Source organism: Ranitomeya imitator, chromosome 5, assembly GCF_032444005.1.
Source record: "Ranitomeya imitator isolate aRanImi1 chromosome 5, aRanImi1.pri, whole genome shotgun sequence".
Taxonomy (NCBI): domain Eukaryota; kingdom Metazoa; phylum Chordata; class Amphibia; order Anura; family Dendrobatidae; genus Ranitomeya; species Ranitomeya imitator.
The window spans coordinates 711838487-711858030 of record NC_091286.1 but is presented as its reverse complement, the minus strand read 5'-3'; the positions used below and the strand labels follow the sequence as shown (position 1 = coordinate 711858030).

General features: G+C 44.9%; 1 protein-coding gene across 1 annotated transcript in view; it reads right to left on the bottom strand.

Moving 5' to 3' along the window:
* LOC138637973 (zinc finger protein 91-like) overlaps positions 1 to 19544 on the bottom strand; it is a 207656-nt gene that overhangs the window by 92488 nt on the left and 95624 nt on the right. Inside the window, exons 5-6 of the mRNA XM_069726895.1 lie at positions 2302 to 2493; positions 2038 to 2202 (exon numbers count right to left, since the gene is read on the bottom strand). Of these exons, the coding sequence (XP_069582996.1) occupies positions 2038 to 2202; positions 2302 to 2493 (357 nt within the window). The remainder of the gene's footprint in view (positions 1 to 2037; positions 2203 to 2301; positions 2494 to 19544) is intronic.

Genomic DNA, 19544 nt, shown 5'->3' with positions numbered 1-19544 from the left:
TCACCCAGAATCCCCTAGGTGCAATCTCCCGGCAGTCTCTCATCACCCAGAATCCCCCAGTGTATACTGTATAATCTTCCAGCAGTCACCTCTCTGCTCAGCACCCAGAATCCCCCAGTGTAATCACCCAGCAGTCTCCTCTCCTCTCATCACCCAGAATCCCCCAGTGTAATCTCCCAGCAGTCACCTCTCCGCTCATCACCCAGAATCCCCCAGTGTAATCTCCCAGCAGTCTCCTCTCCTCTCATCACCCAGAATCCCCCAGTATAATCCCCCAGCAGTCACCTCTCATCACCCAGCATCCCCCAGTGTAATCTCCCAGCAGTCTCCGCTCATCACCCAGAATCCCCCAGTGTAATCTCCCAGCAGTCTCCTCTCCGCTCATCACCCAGAATCCCCCAGTGTAATCTCCCAGCAGTCTCCTTTCATCACCCAGAATCCCCCAGTGTAATCTCCCAGCAGTCACCTCTCCGCTCATCACCCAGAATCCCCCAGTGTAATCTCCCAGCAGTTTCCTCTCAGCACCCAGAATCCCCCAGTGTAATCTCCCAGCAGTCACCTCTCCGCTCATCACCCAGAATCCCCCAGTGTAATCTCCCAGCAGTCTCCTCTCATCACCCAGAATCCCCCAGTGTAATCTCCCAGCAGTCTCCTCTCATCACCCAGAATCCCCCAGTGTAATGTCCCAGCAGTCTCCTCTCATCACCCAGAATCCTCCAGTGTAATCTCCCAGCAGTCTCCTCTCCGCTCATCACCCAGAATCCCCCAGTGTAATCTCCCAGCAGCCTCCTCTCATCACCCAGAATTCCCCAGTGTAATCTCCCAGCAGTCTCCTCTCATCACCCAGAATCCTCCAGTGTAATCTCCCAGCAGTCTCCTCTCCGCTCATCACCCAGAATCCCCCAGTGTAATCTCCCAGCAGTCTCCTCTCCGCTCATCACCCAGAATCCCCCAGTGTAATCTCCCAGCAGTCTCCTCTCCGCTCATCACCCAGAATCCCCCAGTGTAATCCCCCAGCAGTCTCCTCTCCGCTCATCACCCAGAATCCCCCAGTGTAATGACCCAGCAGTCTCCTCTCATCACCCAGAATCCCCCAGTGTAATCTCCCAGCAGTCTCCTCTCCGCTCATCACCCAGAATCCTCCAGTGTAATCTCCCAGCAGTCTCCTCTCATCACCCAGAATCCCCCAGTGTAATGTCCCAGCAGTCTCCTCTCATCACCCAGAATCCTCCAGTGTAATCTCCCAGCAGTCTCCTCTCCGCTCATCACCCAGAATCCCCCAGTGTAATCTCCCAGCAGTCACCTCTCATCACCCAGAATCCCCCAGTGTAATCTCCCAGCAGCCTCCTCTCATCACCCAGAATCCCCCAGTGTAATCTCCCAGCAGTCTCCTCTCATCACCCAGAATCCTCCAGTGTAATCTCCCAGCAGTCTCCTCTCATCACCCAGAATCCCCCAGTGTAATGTCCCAGCAGTCTCCTCTCATCACCCAGAATCCTCCAGTGTAATCTCCCAGCAGTCTCCTCTCCGCTCATCACCCAGAATCCCCCAGTGTAATCTCCCAGCAGTCACCTCTCATCACCCAGAATCCCCCAGTGTAATCTCCCAGCAGCCTCCTCTCATCACCCAGAATCCCCCAGTGTAATCTCCCAGCAGTCTCCTCTCATCACCCAGAATCCTCCAGTGTAATCTCCCAGCAGTCTCCTCTCATCACCCAGAATCCCCCAGTGTAATCTCCCAGCAGTCTCCTCTCATCACCCAGAATCCTCCAGTGTAATCTCCCAGCAGTCTCCTCTCCGCTCATCACCCAGAATCCCCCAGTGTAATCTCCCAGCAGTCTCCTCTCCGCTCATCACCCAGAATCCCCCAGTGTAATCTCCCAGCAGTCACCTCTCCAGTCATCACCCAGAATCCCCCAGTGTAATCTCCCAGCAGTCACCTCTCCAGTCATCACCCAGAATCCCCCAGTGTAATCTCCCAGCAGTCACCTCTCCTCTCATCACCCAGAATCCCCCAGTGTAATCTCCCAGCAGTCACCTCTCCGGTCAGCAGCTCAGTGATCTTGTTGGCCAGTTCTAGGACCTTCTTCTCAGGTGTCGGGGAGTGCAGGGGTTCTGTGTTGGGGTTCTGGATCTTGCTCCGTCCTCCGGACATACCGGGGGTCACACGGTCACCGGACGTCTTCTTCACCACCGTGTGCTCCTGTGTACAGTGACAGACGCCGATCACCACAGATTCTATCCATCTTTTCAGTCCTGTTATATTAGTAGAGATCAGAGTGATCTCAAGGGAGACTCTCACCTTTCCCTTTAACAAGTCGATTATCTCCAGGGCGAGGAGTAATATTCTTGCAGTCATGTCGCTTTTGTCCTGGTCGCTCCTCGTTGGGTCATTTTTCATCCTGACGTCCTGGTACTGATCCTTCTGTCCTTCCATGTACTCCCACTCCTCCATGGAGAAATAGACAGCGGCATCCTGACTCCTGACAGGAACCTGACAAACATACAGTTAGGTGCAGAAATCATTGGCCAGAGAGGAATCCTCGTGATTTCAGCTCTGCAGGTCGCGAGTTTGGATGTAAAATGAAATAACTGAGATGTAATCGAAGTGGAGACTTTCAGGTTTATTTAAAGGGGAGGAAAAAAAAATCTCTTGTGAAACGTTTAGGAATTACTGCCATCTTTCTACAAATCCTCATTTCAGGGGCTGAAAAGTAATTGGAAAAAAATCAACTTTATCATAAAGAAAATGTTCATCTTGAATAGATTGCTGAAATAAATAAACCCTTAACACAATATAACTCCAAGTCAATCACACTTCTGTGGAATCAACCTGTCCCGTTAAGAAGCAGCACAGATTGTGAATCCATTTCTCCTGCTGTTACATAATTACATAGGTTGAAAAAACGACCCGTCCATCAGGTTCTCCCTTCCTCCACCAATTGTACATGTTGTCACTAATTATCTATAACCCACAATGTTCTGTGTCTGGAGGAAATCATCCGGCCCTTGTATAAGATCTGTTATAGTGTCGGCCATTACTACCACTTGTGGTCAGCATTCCACAGTCTGACTGCTCTAGCTGTAAAGAACCCTTTCCGATTTATCTGCCGGAATCGCCTTTATTCCACCCATAATCTGTGCCCACAGGTCCTCTGTATGGTCTATAGAAGGAATAAGTCACGGGCCGTCCTCTGTACTGACCACACAGGTATTATACATGTAAACGAGATCTCCTCTGAGATGCCTTTTTTCTAAGCTAAACAAGCTCAAGTTTTCCTACCTCTCATCATATGATAAGCCTCGATCCCGTGTAATACAGGAGAGGCCTCTGTCCCCTGTAATATAGGAGAGGCTTCCATCCCGTGTAATAGAGGAGAGGCCTCCGTCCCCTGTAATATAGGAGAAGCTTCCATCTCATAATAGAAAATAGAAAAGGCCTCCGTCTTGTGTAATATAGGAGAGGCCTCTATCCCGTGTTATATAGGAGAGGCCTCTATCCCGTGTAATAATGTAGTTGACACATTTGAACTAACTTTTGAATATCCTTTTTAAAATGAGGATTCAAAACCTGGATCCCATAATCTAGCTGTGGCTTCACCAGTGATATATAAAGAGGTAACAATGCGTTGGGATTGCCGGAATGTATTGCTCTTTCTCTTTGGAAATGGAACAGACAATAGGTGGAAATGATAGGCATTTAGCAAGACAACCCCTATAAAGGAGTTCTGCAGGGAGTGACCACAGACCATTTCTCTGTTCTCATCGTTTTTGGCTGTTTTGGTTACTTTTGTTTTCTACAACCCACAGAAGCTGCCAGGTAGCGCAGCTAATCCAGGATGGCACATCAATGCGAACTGTGGCAAGAAGTGTAGCTGTGTCTGGCAGCACGGTGTCCAGAACATGGAGCAGATACTAGGAGACAGGCCAGTACACCAGGAGACGTGGAGGGGTCCGTAGGAGGGCAACAACCCAGCAGCAGGACCACTACCTCCTCCTTAGTGCAAGGAGGAACACGAGTAGTTAAAGAGCCCTGCAAAATGACCTCCAGCAGGCTGCTAACATCCATGCATCTGCTCAAACTCTCAGAAACTGACTCCATGAGGGTGGTATGAGGGCCTGACGTTCACAATTGGGTGTTGTGCTTACAGTATTCAAGAAAAAAAAAAAAACAGGCAGAGATGCTTACCTGTCTAAATGGGCCTCAATACAATTGCACTACCAGGGTGCAGCGGACCCAAGTAAAATGGCAACTGCACAGGTGCAATACCAAAAGAAACAGCCAGCCTTCAATCAGGGATTGGCCGTGTGGTACACCAATGCAAAAAAATATACTCTGTATGTGGCAATGTTCACACAAGGAACGCAGAGCATATGGTTCTCAGCCTATTAATGACGCCCTATGGTGGGCTGCTCAGTGCTAACTATGATGCATCCTGTGTGAACAGAGGCCACAGTTTACAGAACCATTTGGGCCCAACTGCAATATAATAAAATATAATGTGCAAAAAAACATATCAATATATGTAAGGTATTGGTTGATATTAGGGCCATAATATGTAAGCTGGCAACCCGCGTCAAGGGTCCTTACGTTTGCCAGTCCTACTCTAACATGAAAACCACAACAAGAGGAAAAAATCCTACAATATTCAAGAAAAAAACAAAAACAGGCAGAGATGATTACCTGTCTAAATGGGCCTCAATACAATTGCACTACCAATAGGCAGAGAACCAGATGCTCTGCGTTCCTTGTGTGAACATTGCCACATACAGAGTATATATTTTTTTGCATTGGTGTAGCACACGGCCAATCCCTGATTGAAGGCTGGCTGTTTCATTTGGTATTGCACCTGTGCAGTTGCCATTTTACTTGGGTCTGCTGCACCCTGGTAGTGCAATTGTAGTGAGGCCCATTTAGACAGGTAAGCATCTCTGCCTGTTTTTGTGTTTTTTTGTTGTGCTTACAGCCCAACACTGTGCAGGGCGGTTGGCATTTGCCAGAGAACACCAAAATTGGCAGATTTCACATTGGCACCCTGTGCTCTTCACGGATGACAGCAGGTTCACACTGAACACATGTGACAGATGTGACAGAGTCTGGAGACGCCATGGAGAACGTATGTGCTGCCTGCAACATCCTCAAGCATAGCCGGTTTGGCAGTGGGTCAGTAATGGTCTGGGGAGGCATTTCTTTGGAGGGCCGCACAACCCGCCATGTGCAGGCCACAGGTACCCTGACTGCGATTAGGTACCGGGATGAGATCTTCAGACTCATTGTGAGACCATATTCTGGAGCGGTTGGCCCTGGGTTCCTCCTAATGCAGGACAATGCCAGACCTCATGTGGCTGGAGTGTGTCAGCAGTTCCTGCAAGATGAAAGCATTGATGCTATGGACTAGCCTGCCCGTTACGGATACCTGAATCCAAATTAAGCACATCTGGGACATCATGTCTTGTTCCATCCACCAACGCCAAGCCAACATTGCGCCCCACACTGTCCAGGAGTTGACTGAAGCTTTAATCCAGGTCTGGGAAGAGATGCCTTAGGAGAACATCCACCGCTTCATCAGATGCATTGTAGTGAAGTCATACAGGCACGTGGAGGCCACACACACTGCTGAGCGTCATTTCCTTGTTTTGAGGTATTTTCACTGAAGTTGGATCAGCCAGTAAATTCATTTTCACTTTGATTTTGAGCATCATTCCAAATCCAGACCTCCATGGGATATCAATTTTGATTTACATTGATCATTTTGATGTCATATTGTTCTCAGCACATTCCACTATGTAATGAAGAAAGATTTGCAACTGAAATATTTCAGTAAGTGATACCTAGGATGTGGTATTTTAGTGTTCCCTTACCTTTTTGTGAGCAGTGTATATATCTCATGGAACACTTCCCTTTACACTGATACAGCACCTTAGACTCTGGACTTAGTGTTGCTTTGATTGAACATTACTCTATATCTACCTTCACTTTCTGAGCAACTTTGAATGTAGACACCACCTCATGTTACTGTACAGTATCTCTAGGGGTGAGAGCAATGACAAAATGCAAAACTGACCAATACAACGAAAAATAGGATGGGAACAGAAAAATGGTCTGTGGTCACCCCTGCAGATCCACTCCATTGTAGGGAATGTCTTGCTAATTGCTGATCATTTCTACCTGTTGTCTGCTCTGTGACAGCAGGATTTATACTTAAGAATACTGACTCTATTGTGGATATTCTACATATATTCTCTTCTCCTTTCCAATATGGAGTTTGAGCCAGTGTGCATGTGTTTTGTGATACGGGGGCCTTCAGGAATGTCTTTGTGTAATGGACTTATGTTTTCTCTAAGAAAGTTGGACATATGAAAGATAAGGGGAGGAAACCCAGTTGGGTGAAGACAGAATCACCTTTAGCCAATGAGATGAATGTCTGCTAATGCCAGAACATAATTAGAGATAAGCTTAGACAATTATATTGTTACAATGCATGAATACTAATAACCTATAAAACCCTGACCAGTATATGTCATAGAGAGAGATCTGCTTTGATTCTTAATGTATCAGCGTGGCTCTTCCGTGCACATATATGAATTTCACAACTTTTGGAACAGGCACAACGTTTCAGAACTTCCCACGTTACGCGGAGACGACAGCAGCACAACAGCAGGAGAAAGGGATTCACAATCGGTGGCTTCATAACTGGACAGATTGATTTCACCGGAGTGTGATTGACTTGGAGTCACATTGCGTAAAGTGTTCACTTTATTTTTTTGAGCTACATATATCTATATCTCTCAAGAACAGTCTGGGCGTATCTAAAGAATTAGGACAGATGTTCATCTGTTGTCTGTGGCCTCTTGCCGACATGATTAATTACCATGGTAGTATATAGCTGCAGACTGCTAGGATCAGAGAGATCCTGTATCCTGGCGGCGGCTGCTGTCTGCAGGGGACTGGGCTCCCATACCGATATAACACTGGTCAACGCAATCTTTCTGGCAAAATGTTTTAAAACATATTTTAAGTCAATTTCGGCTGCTGATTACGAATACGAACTCCGTTTTTGGCTATCACATCAGGATTTCGAGATATTTTAAATTTTTGATGAAAATTACTCCTAATGTTTTATGATAAAAACACATGATTTTTGATACTACATTGTATATTTTTAATCAAGGAATAACAAAGATTACAAAGTCTATGTACGGCAAAAAATATATACTTACAGAATTAAACTACAAAATATAAAAACACATCTATATGGCACACAGATAAATGACAAATGGCCGTTATTTGAACTTTCTTTTCTTGGCTGATCTGTGATGTACGGCTTCTGGGTTGTCTCTCATCGAGCTCCAGCCATAGTCAGCCATCATATGTGAGTCCCACCGGCCTTGATACCGTTCTTCCATTGTTCCTGATGAAAACGCTCCCCTTGTTCCTCGCTTACATCCCCAAGGTTCTCTGTAAATAGTGAATCTTGATCCTCATTCTACATCCCAGATTTCGCAGACTCAGGCCGGCGTCACACTCAGCGTAAGACAATACGGTCCGTATATTACGGGCGTAATACGCTGAAAAGTCCCCAAAATAGTGGTCCGTATCTCCTCCGTAGGCAGGGTGTGTCAGCGTATTTTGCGCATGGCATCCTCCGTATGTAATCCGTATGGCATCCGTACTGCGTGTTTTTATCGCAGGCTTGCAAAACCGACATACGGCTATACAAGGGATCCATGTGTAAAAAAATAAAAAAAATAAAAGCATATATAATATATATATATATATCTATATATATATATATATATATATATATCTATATATCTCTCAGTGAGACACATATATGTATATATATTATTACTTCATACAGCGCTAGATAGCTTTAAAGCCGGTAATTCAATTACCGGCTTTTGCTATCTCCTTCCTAAACCCGACATAATATGAGACATGGTTACATACAGTAAACCATCTCATATCCCCATTTTTTTTGCATATTCCACACTACTAATGTCAGTAGTGTGTATATGCAAAATTTGGCCGTTCTAGCTATTAAATTAAAGGGTTAAATGGCGGAAAAAATTGGCGTGGGCTCCCGCGCAATTTTCTCCGCCAGAGTAGTAAAGCCAGTGACTGAGGGCAGATATTAATAGCCTGGAGAGGGTCCATGGTATTGGCCCCCCCTGGCTAAAAACATCTGCCCCCAGCCACCCCAGAAAAGGCACATCTGGAAGATGCGCCTATTCTGGCACTTGGCCACTCTCTTTCCATTCCCGTGTAGCGGTGGGATATGGGGTAATGAAGGGTTAATGTCACCTTGCTATTGTAAGGTGACATTAAGCCAGATTAATAATGGAGAGGCGTCAATTATGACACCTATCCATTATTAATCCAATACTAGTAAAGGTTTAAAAAAACACAAACGCATTATTAAAAATTATTTTAATGAAATAAAAACAAAGGTTGTTGTAATAATTTATTCTACGCTCAATCCATCTGAAGACCCTCGCTCTGTAACAAAGAAAAAATAAACCAACAATATACATACCTTCCGAAGATCTGTAAGGTCCCACGATGTAAATCCATCTGAAGGGGTTAAAATATTTTGCAGCCAGGAGCTCTGTTAATGCAGCGGTGCTCGTGGCTGCAAAACCCCGGGGAATGAAGGTAAAGTAGGTCAATGACCTATATTTACCTTCATTTGCGGTGAGGCGCCCTCTGCTGGTTGTCCTCATATGAACTCGAGCCTGGGAGCTTTCTAGGAAAGTTCCCACGCTCCAGGAACAACCAGCAGAGGGCGCCTGTATGTAAACCATGTCTCATATCATGTCGGGTTTAGGAAGGAGATAGCAAAAGCCGGTAATTGAATTACCGGCTTTAAAGCTATCTAGCGCTGTATGAAGTAATAATATATATATATACATATATGTGTCTCACTGACATATATATACCTATTCTATGTGTACACATATATTCTACCTATTCTATTGTAACCTGTCAGTGTGATTTTACTGTACACCGCACTGAATTACCGGCTTTTCTCTCTAACACCGCTGCATATTTCTCGCAAGTCACACTGCTGGTCCGTGTGTAATCCGTATTTTTCTGGCTTCCATAGACTTTCATTGGCGTTTTTATTGCTCAATACGGTGACAAACGCAGCATGCTGCGATTTTCTACGGCCGTAGAAAGCCGTATAATACTGATCAGTAAAATACGGCAGATAGGAGCAGGGGCATAGAGAATAATTGGGACGTTTGTTAGGCGTGTTTTACGGACGTATTTTATGCGCTCATATGTCCGTAAAACTCGCTAGTGTGACGCCGGCCTCATTAGTTGCTCTTCCACAATCTCTTCATAGTTGTCTGCTTTCTTATTCCCTAGAAAATTCTGCACCACATTACAAAATGCATTCCAAGCGCTTTCTTCTGTCTCATTCATTGATGTGATAACATTTGGGTCTCTCATAAGTGTTCTTATTTGAGGTCCATCAAATATTCCAGCCTTTTTCTTCTCTTCACTAAGACCAGGAAAAGTTGAACATATAGAGTTAAAGCATTCTCCACTGTGATTGAGAGCTTTGACGAACTGCTTCATCAATCTAAGTTTTATGTGTAAGGGAGGAAAGACAATGTCCTTCCTATACACTAGGATCATGGATGACATTCTGATCGCCAGATGCCAAACTCTGTCGCTGAGGCCATTCAGTTTTCACCCAATGCTCTGCTGTAGCTCTACTGTCCCAGTAGCACAGAAAACAAGGGTGTTATCATAACAAATGGGAATTATGCATGTTCAAAGAAAACAAAGATATTCTCACATTTATTGGGAGACTAAATGAATACTAAATTTACCTTAGTGAACCGTATAAACCCGCACTTTTCACACACTACTTATATTTATCATGGAATTCATGAAAATGGGCTATATACCTGTAGCGCAAAAACGTGATGTGATAGGGAAATTATAAGATCAGATTTGAATTCAGCGCCCTCAAAATTAGTCTAAAACCGTTCTTAAAGTCCATGCCAGAAATTTGTTTTTTTTTGTAGACCAGTGTAATCAGATCAGTGCAGGTGCCAGGCACTTCAAATCGTCCTGCTGCCAAGAGATGCGAGTGCCCGGCAGCAATAATGTCATTTTGCCGCGTCAGCACTCGTGTCCTGAATGCACACATGTAGAAGGCGCGGCCAAATGAGAGCATGCCCCGCCGAATTTAAATATCCAGCGACAGCACTCACAGTCTCTTTCTGTTCTGCTTGCCCCTGCCTGACTTGCCGCTGTTCCCCCCTCTCCAGCCGCATGAGAAATGCAGCTCGATGGGCTGAGATCTGGTGATGACTCGGCCATTGCAGAATACTCCACTTTTTTCACAGGACGTTTTGGGTCACGGTTCATCTGTCCTGTGAAGCGCCGTCCAATCAACCTTTGGTTAGATCTGAGCAGAATGTATCGCCCTGTACACACAGAATTAATACGGCGGCTTCTGTCTTCAGTCACATCATCAATCACCACTGTGACCCGGTGCTATTAGAAGCCACGCATGCCCGCGCCATCACACTGCTCCACCATGTGTTACAGAGGATGTGCCGAGGATCTGGAGCCGCTCCAAGCCTTCTCCATACTTTCTTATTCCCATCACTCTGGGACTTGTTGATCTTTGTATTGCTTTTCCCGAACTGGGTGGTTTCTTTAGACTTTGAAAAAGAAAAAAAAAAAAAAAACCATATAATCAAGCCTTCCTATATTTAAGCCTGATTAATGGTTGGCATCTTGTGGCGAACCCTCTGTATTTACTCTCATGAAGTCTTCTCTTTATTGTAGACCTAGATACGGAGACTCCGAGTTCCTGGAGAGTGATCTTCACTTGGGTGGGTGTTGAGAAGAGGTTTTTCTTCACCGTGGGAAGTTATTCTGTGAACCTCCACCAGTTCTGCCGGGTCACATGACGCGGATCCCGCGCACTTCCGGGTCCTCCCGGCAGCGCATGCGCCGTCATGCTGCTGCTCCGTCATTGATAGGATCCCCCTGCATATATATACACCTCCAGTTCCTCCTGTACATCACCCCCTGACGAAGGACACGGTCCGAAACGCGCGTCAGGGTACTCTGTACCTGGAGGTCCGGACGGCACTTAGGAGGAGGTAATATTATTGCTCTGTGTATGAAACTCTGCATTGGGCTCCATACTTTTCAGTGCATGCTGCATCATCCATACTCGGTTTCAAGCATCTGCCCATTGCACTTTCTGCTTGTAAATCACCTCCACATTTATGTTTTTTTGTATTTAGGCGCTGCATACTTTGTTACGCATTGCACTCATATTTTTGCACAAATATACGCAATTGTTGTACAGCCCATTCTATACTTATGAACCGCTCCTTTATATAGGCTTTCTCACATGCTCTCCTGTACTTTGGTGCTGCATGTTTTGCTGCACATTGCACCTTGTTTGCACTAGTATACGCATTTGCCATACAGCTCATTCTATATCTATGAGCCGTTGTTTTATAGTTTTTTATACACTTGCCATTATCATCACTGGTTATTTAGTTGGCTTTTTTTAGTGTTTTTCATTTTACACTCAACACGTTTTTTATATATTCTCTCTCTCTCTCTCTCTATATATATCTACTATATAAAGCTGAACGTGTGTGTGTATGTGTGTGTGTATGTCCGGGATTGGCATCTGCACCGTCACAGCTACAGCCACAAAATTTTGCACAGTCACACGTCTGGACCCCGAGAGCATCATAGGCTATATTGTGAGGCGAAATTTTAACCCCGCGCGTTCCAATTCACCAAACAATTTTGCCCCTATCTACATAATGGGGAAAAAAGTGAAAGGAAAAGTGTTGGAGGCGTCACAGCTACAGCCACAAAATTTTGCAGTCACACGTCTGGACCCCCAAAAGCGTCATAGGCTACGTTGTGAGGTGAAATTTTAACCCCGCGCGTTCCAATTCACCAAACAATTTTGCTCCTATCTACATAATGGGTAAAAGTGAAAGGAAAAGTGTTGGAGGCAAATTGACAGCTGCCAGATGTGAACAAGGGGGACTTAAAGAATGAGAGTGATGGCGCAAAAGAGTATATACCGTACAGTTGCTAAGGTGGGACCCCGACATGGGATACTCACCACACATTGGGATATGAACACACCCACAAAATGCACCATACACTACCACGTGCTTGAACACATATACCACCCTCAGCACACATTTCACCACACATACACCAACCTCGCCACATAAAAGTCGAAACACAAAAGTCGCCGCTCAAAACTCACCACGCACAAAACTCGCCACATGCAAAAACTAGGCTCACGCAAAACTCGCCACAAGTGCAAAACTCACCTCATGGAAAACTCGCCACACGCAAAACTTGCACACGCGGAAAAATTGCCACATGCACAAAATTTGCAACACATGCAAAAGTTGCCTCACACAAAACTTGCACATACTCAAAAGGCACCAGACATAAAACTCACCACGTGCAAAACTCGCCATGCGCAAAACTTGCACACAACTTGCTACAGTAACCTGTCACATGCAACTCGACACACAAAAAGTTGCTACACGCATGTTGCTACACATAACTCATCTCACAAAAGTCGCTACATGCATGTTGCCACACACAACTCAACACACACAACTTGACAGACGAAACTCGCCCTAAAACACACACAAGTCTGGTATTATCCTTCAAAAATAAAAATCTGATTAGTAAGCAGACAAACTACAAGAGCAACAAATGTACCATATAGGAAATACAGCAGCTGTCAGTCACATGACCTGTCTATTATGTGTATGTGTGAGCTAATATATACTGTCAGGGGGAGGGCTTCCTGTTGGCTGGGGATTTATCGGGCTGCCAATTTATCTTACAAATACTGAGGTAAAAATACTGAGCAAATAACGTGTTAACGAAGTCTAATACAGGAGATCACACAGGTATATACTATATACAGGGGAGATGACACACAGATATATACTATATACAGGAGAGATGACACACAGGTATATACTATATAAAGGAGGAATGACATACAGGTACATACTATATACAGGAGGAGTTGACATGCAGGTATATACTATATACAGGAGATGACACACAGGTATATACTATATACAGGAGCAGATTACCTACAGGTATATACTATATACAGGAGGAGATGACATACAGGTATATGCTATATATAGAAGATGACATACAGGTATATACTATATACAGGAGGAGATGACACACAGATATATACTATATACAGGGGAGATGACACACAGGTATATACTATATACAGGAGGAGATGACATACAGGTATATACTATATATAGAAGATGACATACAGGTATATACTATATATAGGAGGAGATGACATACAGGTATATACTATATATAGGAGGAGATGACATACATGTATATACTATATATATAGGAGGAGATGACATACAGGTATATACTATATACAGGGGAGATGACACACAGCAGGTATATACTATATACAGGGGAGATGACATATAGGTATATACTATATACAGGAGATGACATACAGGTGTATACTATATATAAGGGAGATGACAAACATGTATATACTGAAGTGAAAATGAGAGGTGTGAGGTGAAAATGAAAAGGTGTGAGTGCAAAATGAGAGGAGTGAGGGAAAATAGTGGAGTAACATAGTAACATACATAGTAACATAGTTAGTAAGGCCGAAAAAAGACATTTGTCCATCCAGTTCAGCCTATATTCCATCATAATAAATCCCCAGATCTACGTCCTTCTACAGAACCTAATTGTATGATACAATATTGTTCTGCTCCAGGAAGACATCCAGGCCTCTCTTGAACCCCTCGACTGAGTTCGCCATCACCACCTCCTCAGGCAAGCAATTCCAGATTATCACTGCCCTAACAGTAAAGAATCCTCTTCTATGTTGGTGGAAAAACCTTCTCTCCTCCAGACGCAAAGAATGCCCCCTTGTGCCCGTCACCTTCCTTGGTATAAACAGATCCTCAGCGAGATATTTGTATTGTCCCCTTATATACTTATACATGGTTATTAGATCGCCCCTCAGTCGTCTTTTTTCTAGACTAAATAATCCTAATTTCGCTAATCTATCTGGGTATTGTAGTTCTCCCATCCCCTTTATTAATTTTGTTGCCCTCCTTTGTACTCTCTCTAGTTCCATTATATCCTTCCTGAGCACCGGTGCCCAAAACTGGACACAGTACTCCATGTGCGGTCTAACTAGGGATTTGTACAGAGGCAGTATAATGCTCTCATCATGTGTATCCAGACCTCTTTTAATGCACCCCATGATCCTGTTTGCCTTGGCAGCTGCTGCCTGGCACTGGCTGCTCCAGGTAAGTTTATCATTAACTAGGATCCCCAAGTCCTTCTCCCTGTCAGATTTACCCAGTGGTTTCCCATTCAGTGTGTAATGGTGACATTGATTCCTTCTTCCCATGTGTATAACCTTACATTTATCATTGTTAAACCTCATCTGCCACCTTTCAGCCCAAGTTTCCAACTTATCCAGATCCATCTGTAGCAGAATACTATCTTCTCTTGTATTAACTGCTTTACATAGTTTTGTATCATCTGCAAATATCGATATTTTACTGTGTAAACCTTCTACCAGATCATTAATGAATATGTTGAAGAGAACAGGTCCCAATACTGACCCCTGCGGTCCCCACTGGTCACAGCGACCCAGTTAGAGACTATACCATTTATAACCACCCTCTGCTTTCTATCACTAAGCCAGTTACTAACCCATTTACACACATTTTCCCCCAGACCAAGCATTCTCATTTTGTGTACCAACCTTTTGTGCGGCACGGTATCAAACGCTTTGGAAAAATCGAGATATACCACGTCCAATGACTCACCGTGGTCCAGCCTATAGCTTACCTCTTCATAAAAACTGATTAGATTGGTTTGACAGGAGCGATTTCTCATAAACCCATGCTGATATGGAGTTAAACAGTTATTCTCATTGAGATAATCCAGAATAACATCCCTCAGAAACCCTTCAAATATTTTACCAACAATAGAGGTTAGACTTACTGGCCTATAATTTCCAGGTTCACTTTTAGAGCCCTTTTTGAATATTGGCACCACATTTGCTATGCGCCAATCCTGCGGAACAGACCCTGTCGCTATAGAGTCCCTAAAAATAAGAAATAATGGTTTATCTATTACATTACTTAGTTCTCTTAGTACTCGTGGGTGTATGCCATCCGGACCCGGAGATTTATCTATTTTAATCTTATTTAGCCGGTTCCGCACCTCTTCTTGGGTTAGATTGGTGACCCTTAATGTGATCGGAAAATCCGAGTGATCGGAAAATGACAGATGTGAGGTCGAAATGACAAGTGTTAGGGGGGAATGAGAGGAGTGAGGGAGAAAATGAGAGATGTGAGGGGGAAAAGTAAAGATGTGATTGGGAAAATGAAAGGCGTGATGGGAAAATAAGAGAAGTGACGTGCTATAACTAACCACAGATATTTACTATGCCCAGGCAACGCCGGGCTCTTCAGCTAGTGTATATATATATATATATATATATATATATATATATATATATATTGTGACAAAACACTCTGGGATCGCCTTTGCTGGGGTCAAAGGACACGTGGTTTGTGCATTGAATCTGAGGCGTACAGCAGGTTTCTGAGCAGGCTGACCTCAGGTCAGATTTATTAACGTGAAAGCAACACAAAAAACAAAACATAAAAATAAACCCTAGCCTGTCCGGCACTAACTAAACAAATACGTTGCTATCTCAACAACTGGGGGGGCTTCTCCCACCCAGCTAACATCATACAGATCTTGAGCAGAGCTCTTCACTCACGTTTGTCTCACATAGGCAGGCAATCTGTGTGCCCCAGGCAGACACTGGAAACACCCAGCTGGTCATCTTTTATTCCTGCAATCATTAACCCATTAGCACCCTGAAGATACTGAGTGGCCTAATTCACATAGGACAAACACCTGGGTGAGATATACCTGCCTCCATCTACCACACCAGCATGAGTCTTACATATCCCCCCCCCTTGCTCAGACCACTCCGGTCGAGCAAGAACACTTTTGAAACAGTGCACTCGGGATAGAGCATCGGCGTTCCCCATCTGCACCCCAGGTCGGTGCTCCACCGTAAAAGAGTAAGCCTGCAGGGCAAGGAACCACCTGGTTACCCGACTATTACGGTCCTTGTGGAGGTGCATCCACTTGAGAGGGGCATGGTCTGTGACCAGCCTAAACTTCCTACCAGCCAGGTAATACTTGAGGGAGTCGAGAGCCCATTTAATAGCTAGGCACTCTTTTTCAACCACGGCATACCTCTGCTCATGTACATTCAGTTTCCGACTGAGATAGAGGACCGGGTGTTCGAATCCGTCCCTCACCTGGGAAAGTACAGCTCCGACACCAGTATCAGAGGCATCAGTTTGTACCACAAACTCGCTGCTGAAATCAGGAGTCACTAGTACGGGCTGAGAGCACAAAGCCCGTTTCAGGCTGTGGAAGGCCTCTTCAGCAGCTGAGGTCCATTTTACCATGACGGAACCCTTCCCCTTGGTAAGATCCGTCAAGGGAGTAGCCATGGCTGCAAAATTGGGTATGAACCGGCGATAATAGCCGGCAATCCCCAGGAAAGCCTGCACTTGTTTCTTGTTCACTGGTTGTGGCCAGCCCTGAATTGCCTGTATTTTGTCGATCTGGGGTTTAACCACTCCTCGGCCAATCACGTAGCCCAAGTATCGGGCTTCTTCAAGCCCGATGTGGCATTTCTTGGGGTTTGCCGTTAAACCTGCATCTCGCAGGTCATCAATCACGGCTTGTACCTTCTGGAGATGAGTTTCCCAGTCCATGCTGTAAATTACGATGTCATCCAGGTAGGCAGAAGCGTACTGTCTGTGAGGCCTCAAGACTCGATCCATCAATCTCTGGAACGTTGCGGGAGCTCCGTGAAGTCCAAACGGCATATAGACATACTGGAACAGACCTTCCGGTGTAGCAAATGCCGTCTTCTCTCTGGCCGCCTCGGCCAGAGGAATCTGCCAGTACCCCTTTGTTAAATCCAGGGTCGTAATGTATCGGGCTTTACCAAGCCGGTCGATCAACTCATCGACCCGGGGCATAGGGTACGCATCAAATTTAGAAACTGCATTCAGTTTCCTAAAGTCATTACAAAACCGGATGGAGCCATCCGGTTTAGGTATCAACACAATTGGACTGGACCAGGCGCTGTGTGACTCCTCAATGACTCCTAAGTCCAACATTGCCATCACTTCCCGGGAGACGGCTTCACGGCGGGCTTCCGGAATCCGGTAGGGCTTCACATGAACAGTGACGCCAGGCTCTGTGACAATCTCATGTTTCACCAACTTCGTCCGGCCAGGTTTTTCGGAGAAAAACTGTCGGTTCTGTAACAAAAATTGCTTAACCTCAGATTTTTGTCGTTCTGAGAGAGTCTCAGCAACCTGCACCTCTGGTACAGTAGGTGAACAAACCGGACGGGGCAGATCCGCCGTTAGGGCAGAGCAGTCTTTCCAGGATTTTATCAGATTCACATGATAAATCTGTTCCGGTTTTCTCTTACCCGGCTGGTACACTTTATAGTTCACTTCACCAACTCTTTCTCGGACCTCAAATGGGCCCTGCCATTTCGCCAGGAATTTACTATCCACCGTAGGGATTAGGACCAACACCCTATCGCCGGGTGCAAATGTACGGACCTTAGCGCCTCTATCATAACTTTGCCTCTGTGCTCCCTGGGCCTGTAACATATGGTCCCTAACAATGGGCATGACAGCGGCAATACGATCCTGCATTTGTGTTACATGGTCGATCACCGTTTTAAAGGGAGTGACTTGACCTTCCCAGGTTTCTTTTGCGACGTCCAGCAGTCCCCGGGGACGACGGGCGTACAACAGTTCGAAAGGCGAAAATCCTGTGGAAGACTGGGGAACTTCCCTAATGGCAAACAGCAAATAGGGTAACAAGTAATCCCAGTTCTTCCCATCTTTGTCTATCGCCTTCCGGAGCATAGTAACATAGTAACATAGTAACATAGTTAGTAAGGCCGAAAAAAGACATTTGTCCATCCAGTTCAGCCTATATTCCATCATAATAAATACCCAGATCTACGTCCTTCTACAGAACCTAATAATTGTATGATACAATATTGTTCTGCTCCAGGAAGACATCCAGGCCTCTCTTGAACCCCTCGACTGAGTTCGCCATCACCACCTCCTCAGGCAAGCAATTCCAGATTCTCACTGCCCTAACAGTAAAGAATCCTCTTCTATGTTGGTGGAAAAACCTTCTCTTCTCCAGACGCAAAGAATGCCCCCTTGTGCCCGTCACCTTCCTTGGTATAAACAGATCCTCAGCGAGATATTTGTATCGTCCCCTTATATACTTATACATGGTTATTAGATCGCCCCTCAGTCGTCTTTTTTCTAGACTAAATAATCCTAATTTCGCTAATCTATCTGGGTATTGTAGTTCTCCCATCCCCTTTATTAATTTTGTTGCCCTCCTTTGTACTCTCTCTAGTTCCATTATATCCTTCCTGAGCACCGGTGCCCAAAACTGGACACAATACTCCATGTGCGGTCTAACTAGGGATTTGTACAGAGGCAGTATAATGCTCTCATCATGTGTATCCAGACCTCTTTTAATGCACCCCATGATCCTGTTTGCCTTGGCAGCTGCTGCCTGGCACTGGCTGCTCCAGGTAAGTTTATCATTAACTAGGATCCCCAAGTCCTTCTCCCTGTCAGATTTACCCAGTGGTTTCCCGTTCAGTGTGTAATGGTGATATTGATTCCCTCTTCCCATGTGTATAACCTTACATTTATCATTGTTAAACCTCATCTGCCACCTTTCAGCCCAAGTTTCCAACTTATCCAGATCCATCTGTAGCAGAATACTATCTTCTCTTGTATTAACTGCTTTACATAGTTTTGTATCATCTGCAAATATCGATATTTTACTGTGTAAACCTTCTACCAGATCATTAATGAATATGTTGAAGAGAACAGGTCCCAATACTGACCCCTGCGGTACCCCACTGGTCACAGCGACCCAGTTAGAGACTATACCATTTATAACCACCCTCTGCTTTCTATCACTAAGCCAGTTACTAACCCATTTACACACATTTTCCCCCAGACCAAGCATTCTCATTTTGTGTACCAACCTCTTGTGCGGCACGGTATCAAACGCTTTGGAAAAATCGAGATATACCACGTCCAATGACTCACCGTGGTCCAGTCTATAGCTTACCTCTTCATAAAAACTGATTAGATTGGTTTGACAGGATCTGACAGCATCTGTTTTAAGGTTTTGTTGAAGCGCTCAACCAGGCCATCTGTTTGAGGGTGATAGACAGACGTACGCAACGGGTCTATTTGTAAGAGCCTGCAGAGCTCCTTCATTACCCTCGACATAAAGGGAGTCCCCTGGTCGGTGAGTATCTGTTTTGGAATTCCCACCCGACTAAACACTTGTACCAATTCCTTGGCGATCGTCTTGGTAGCTGTGTT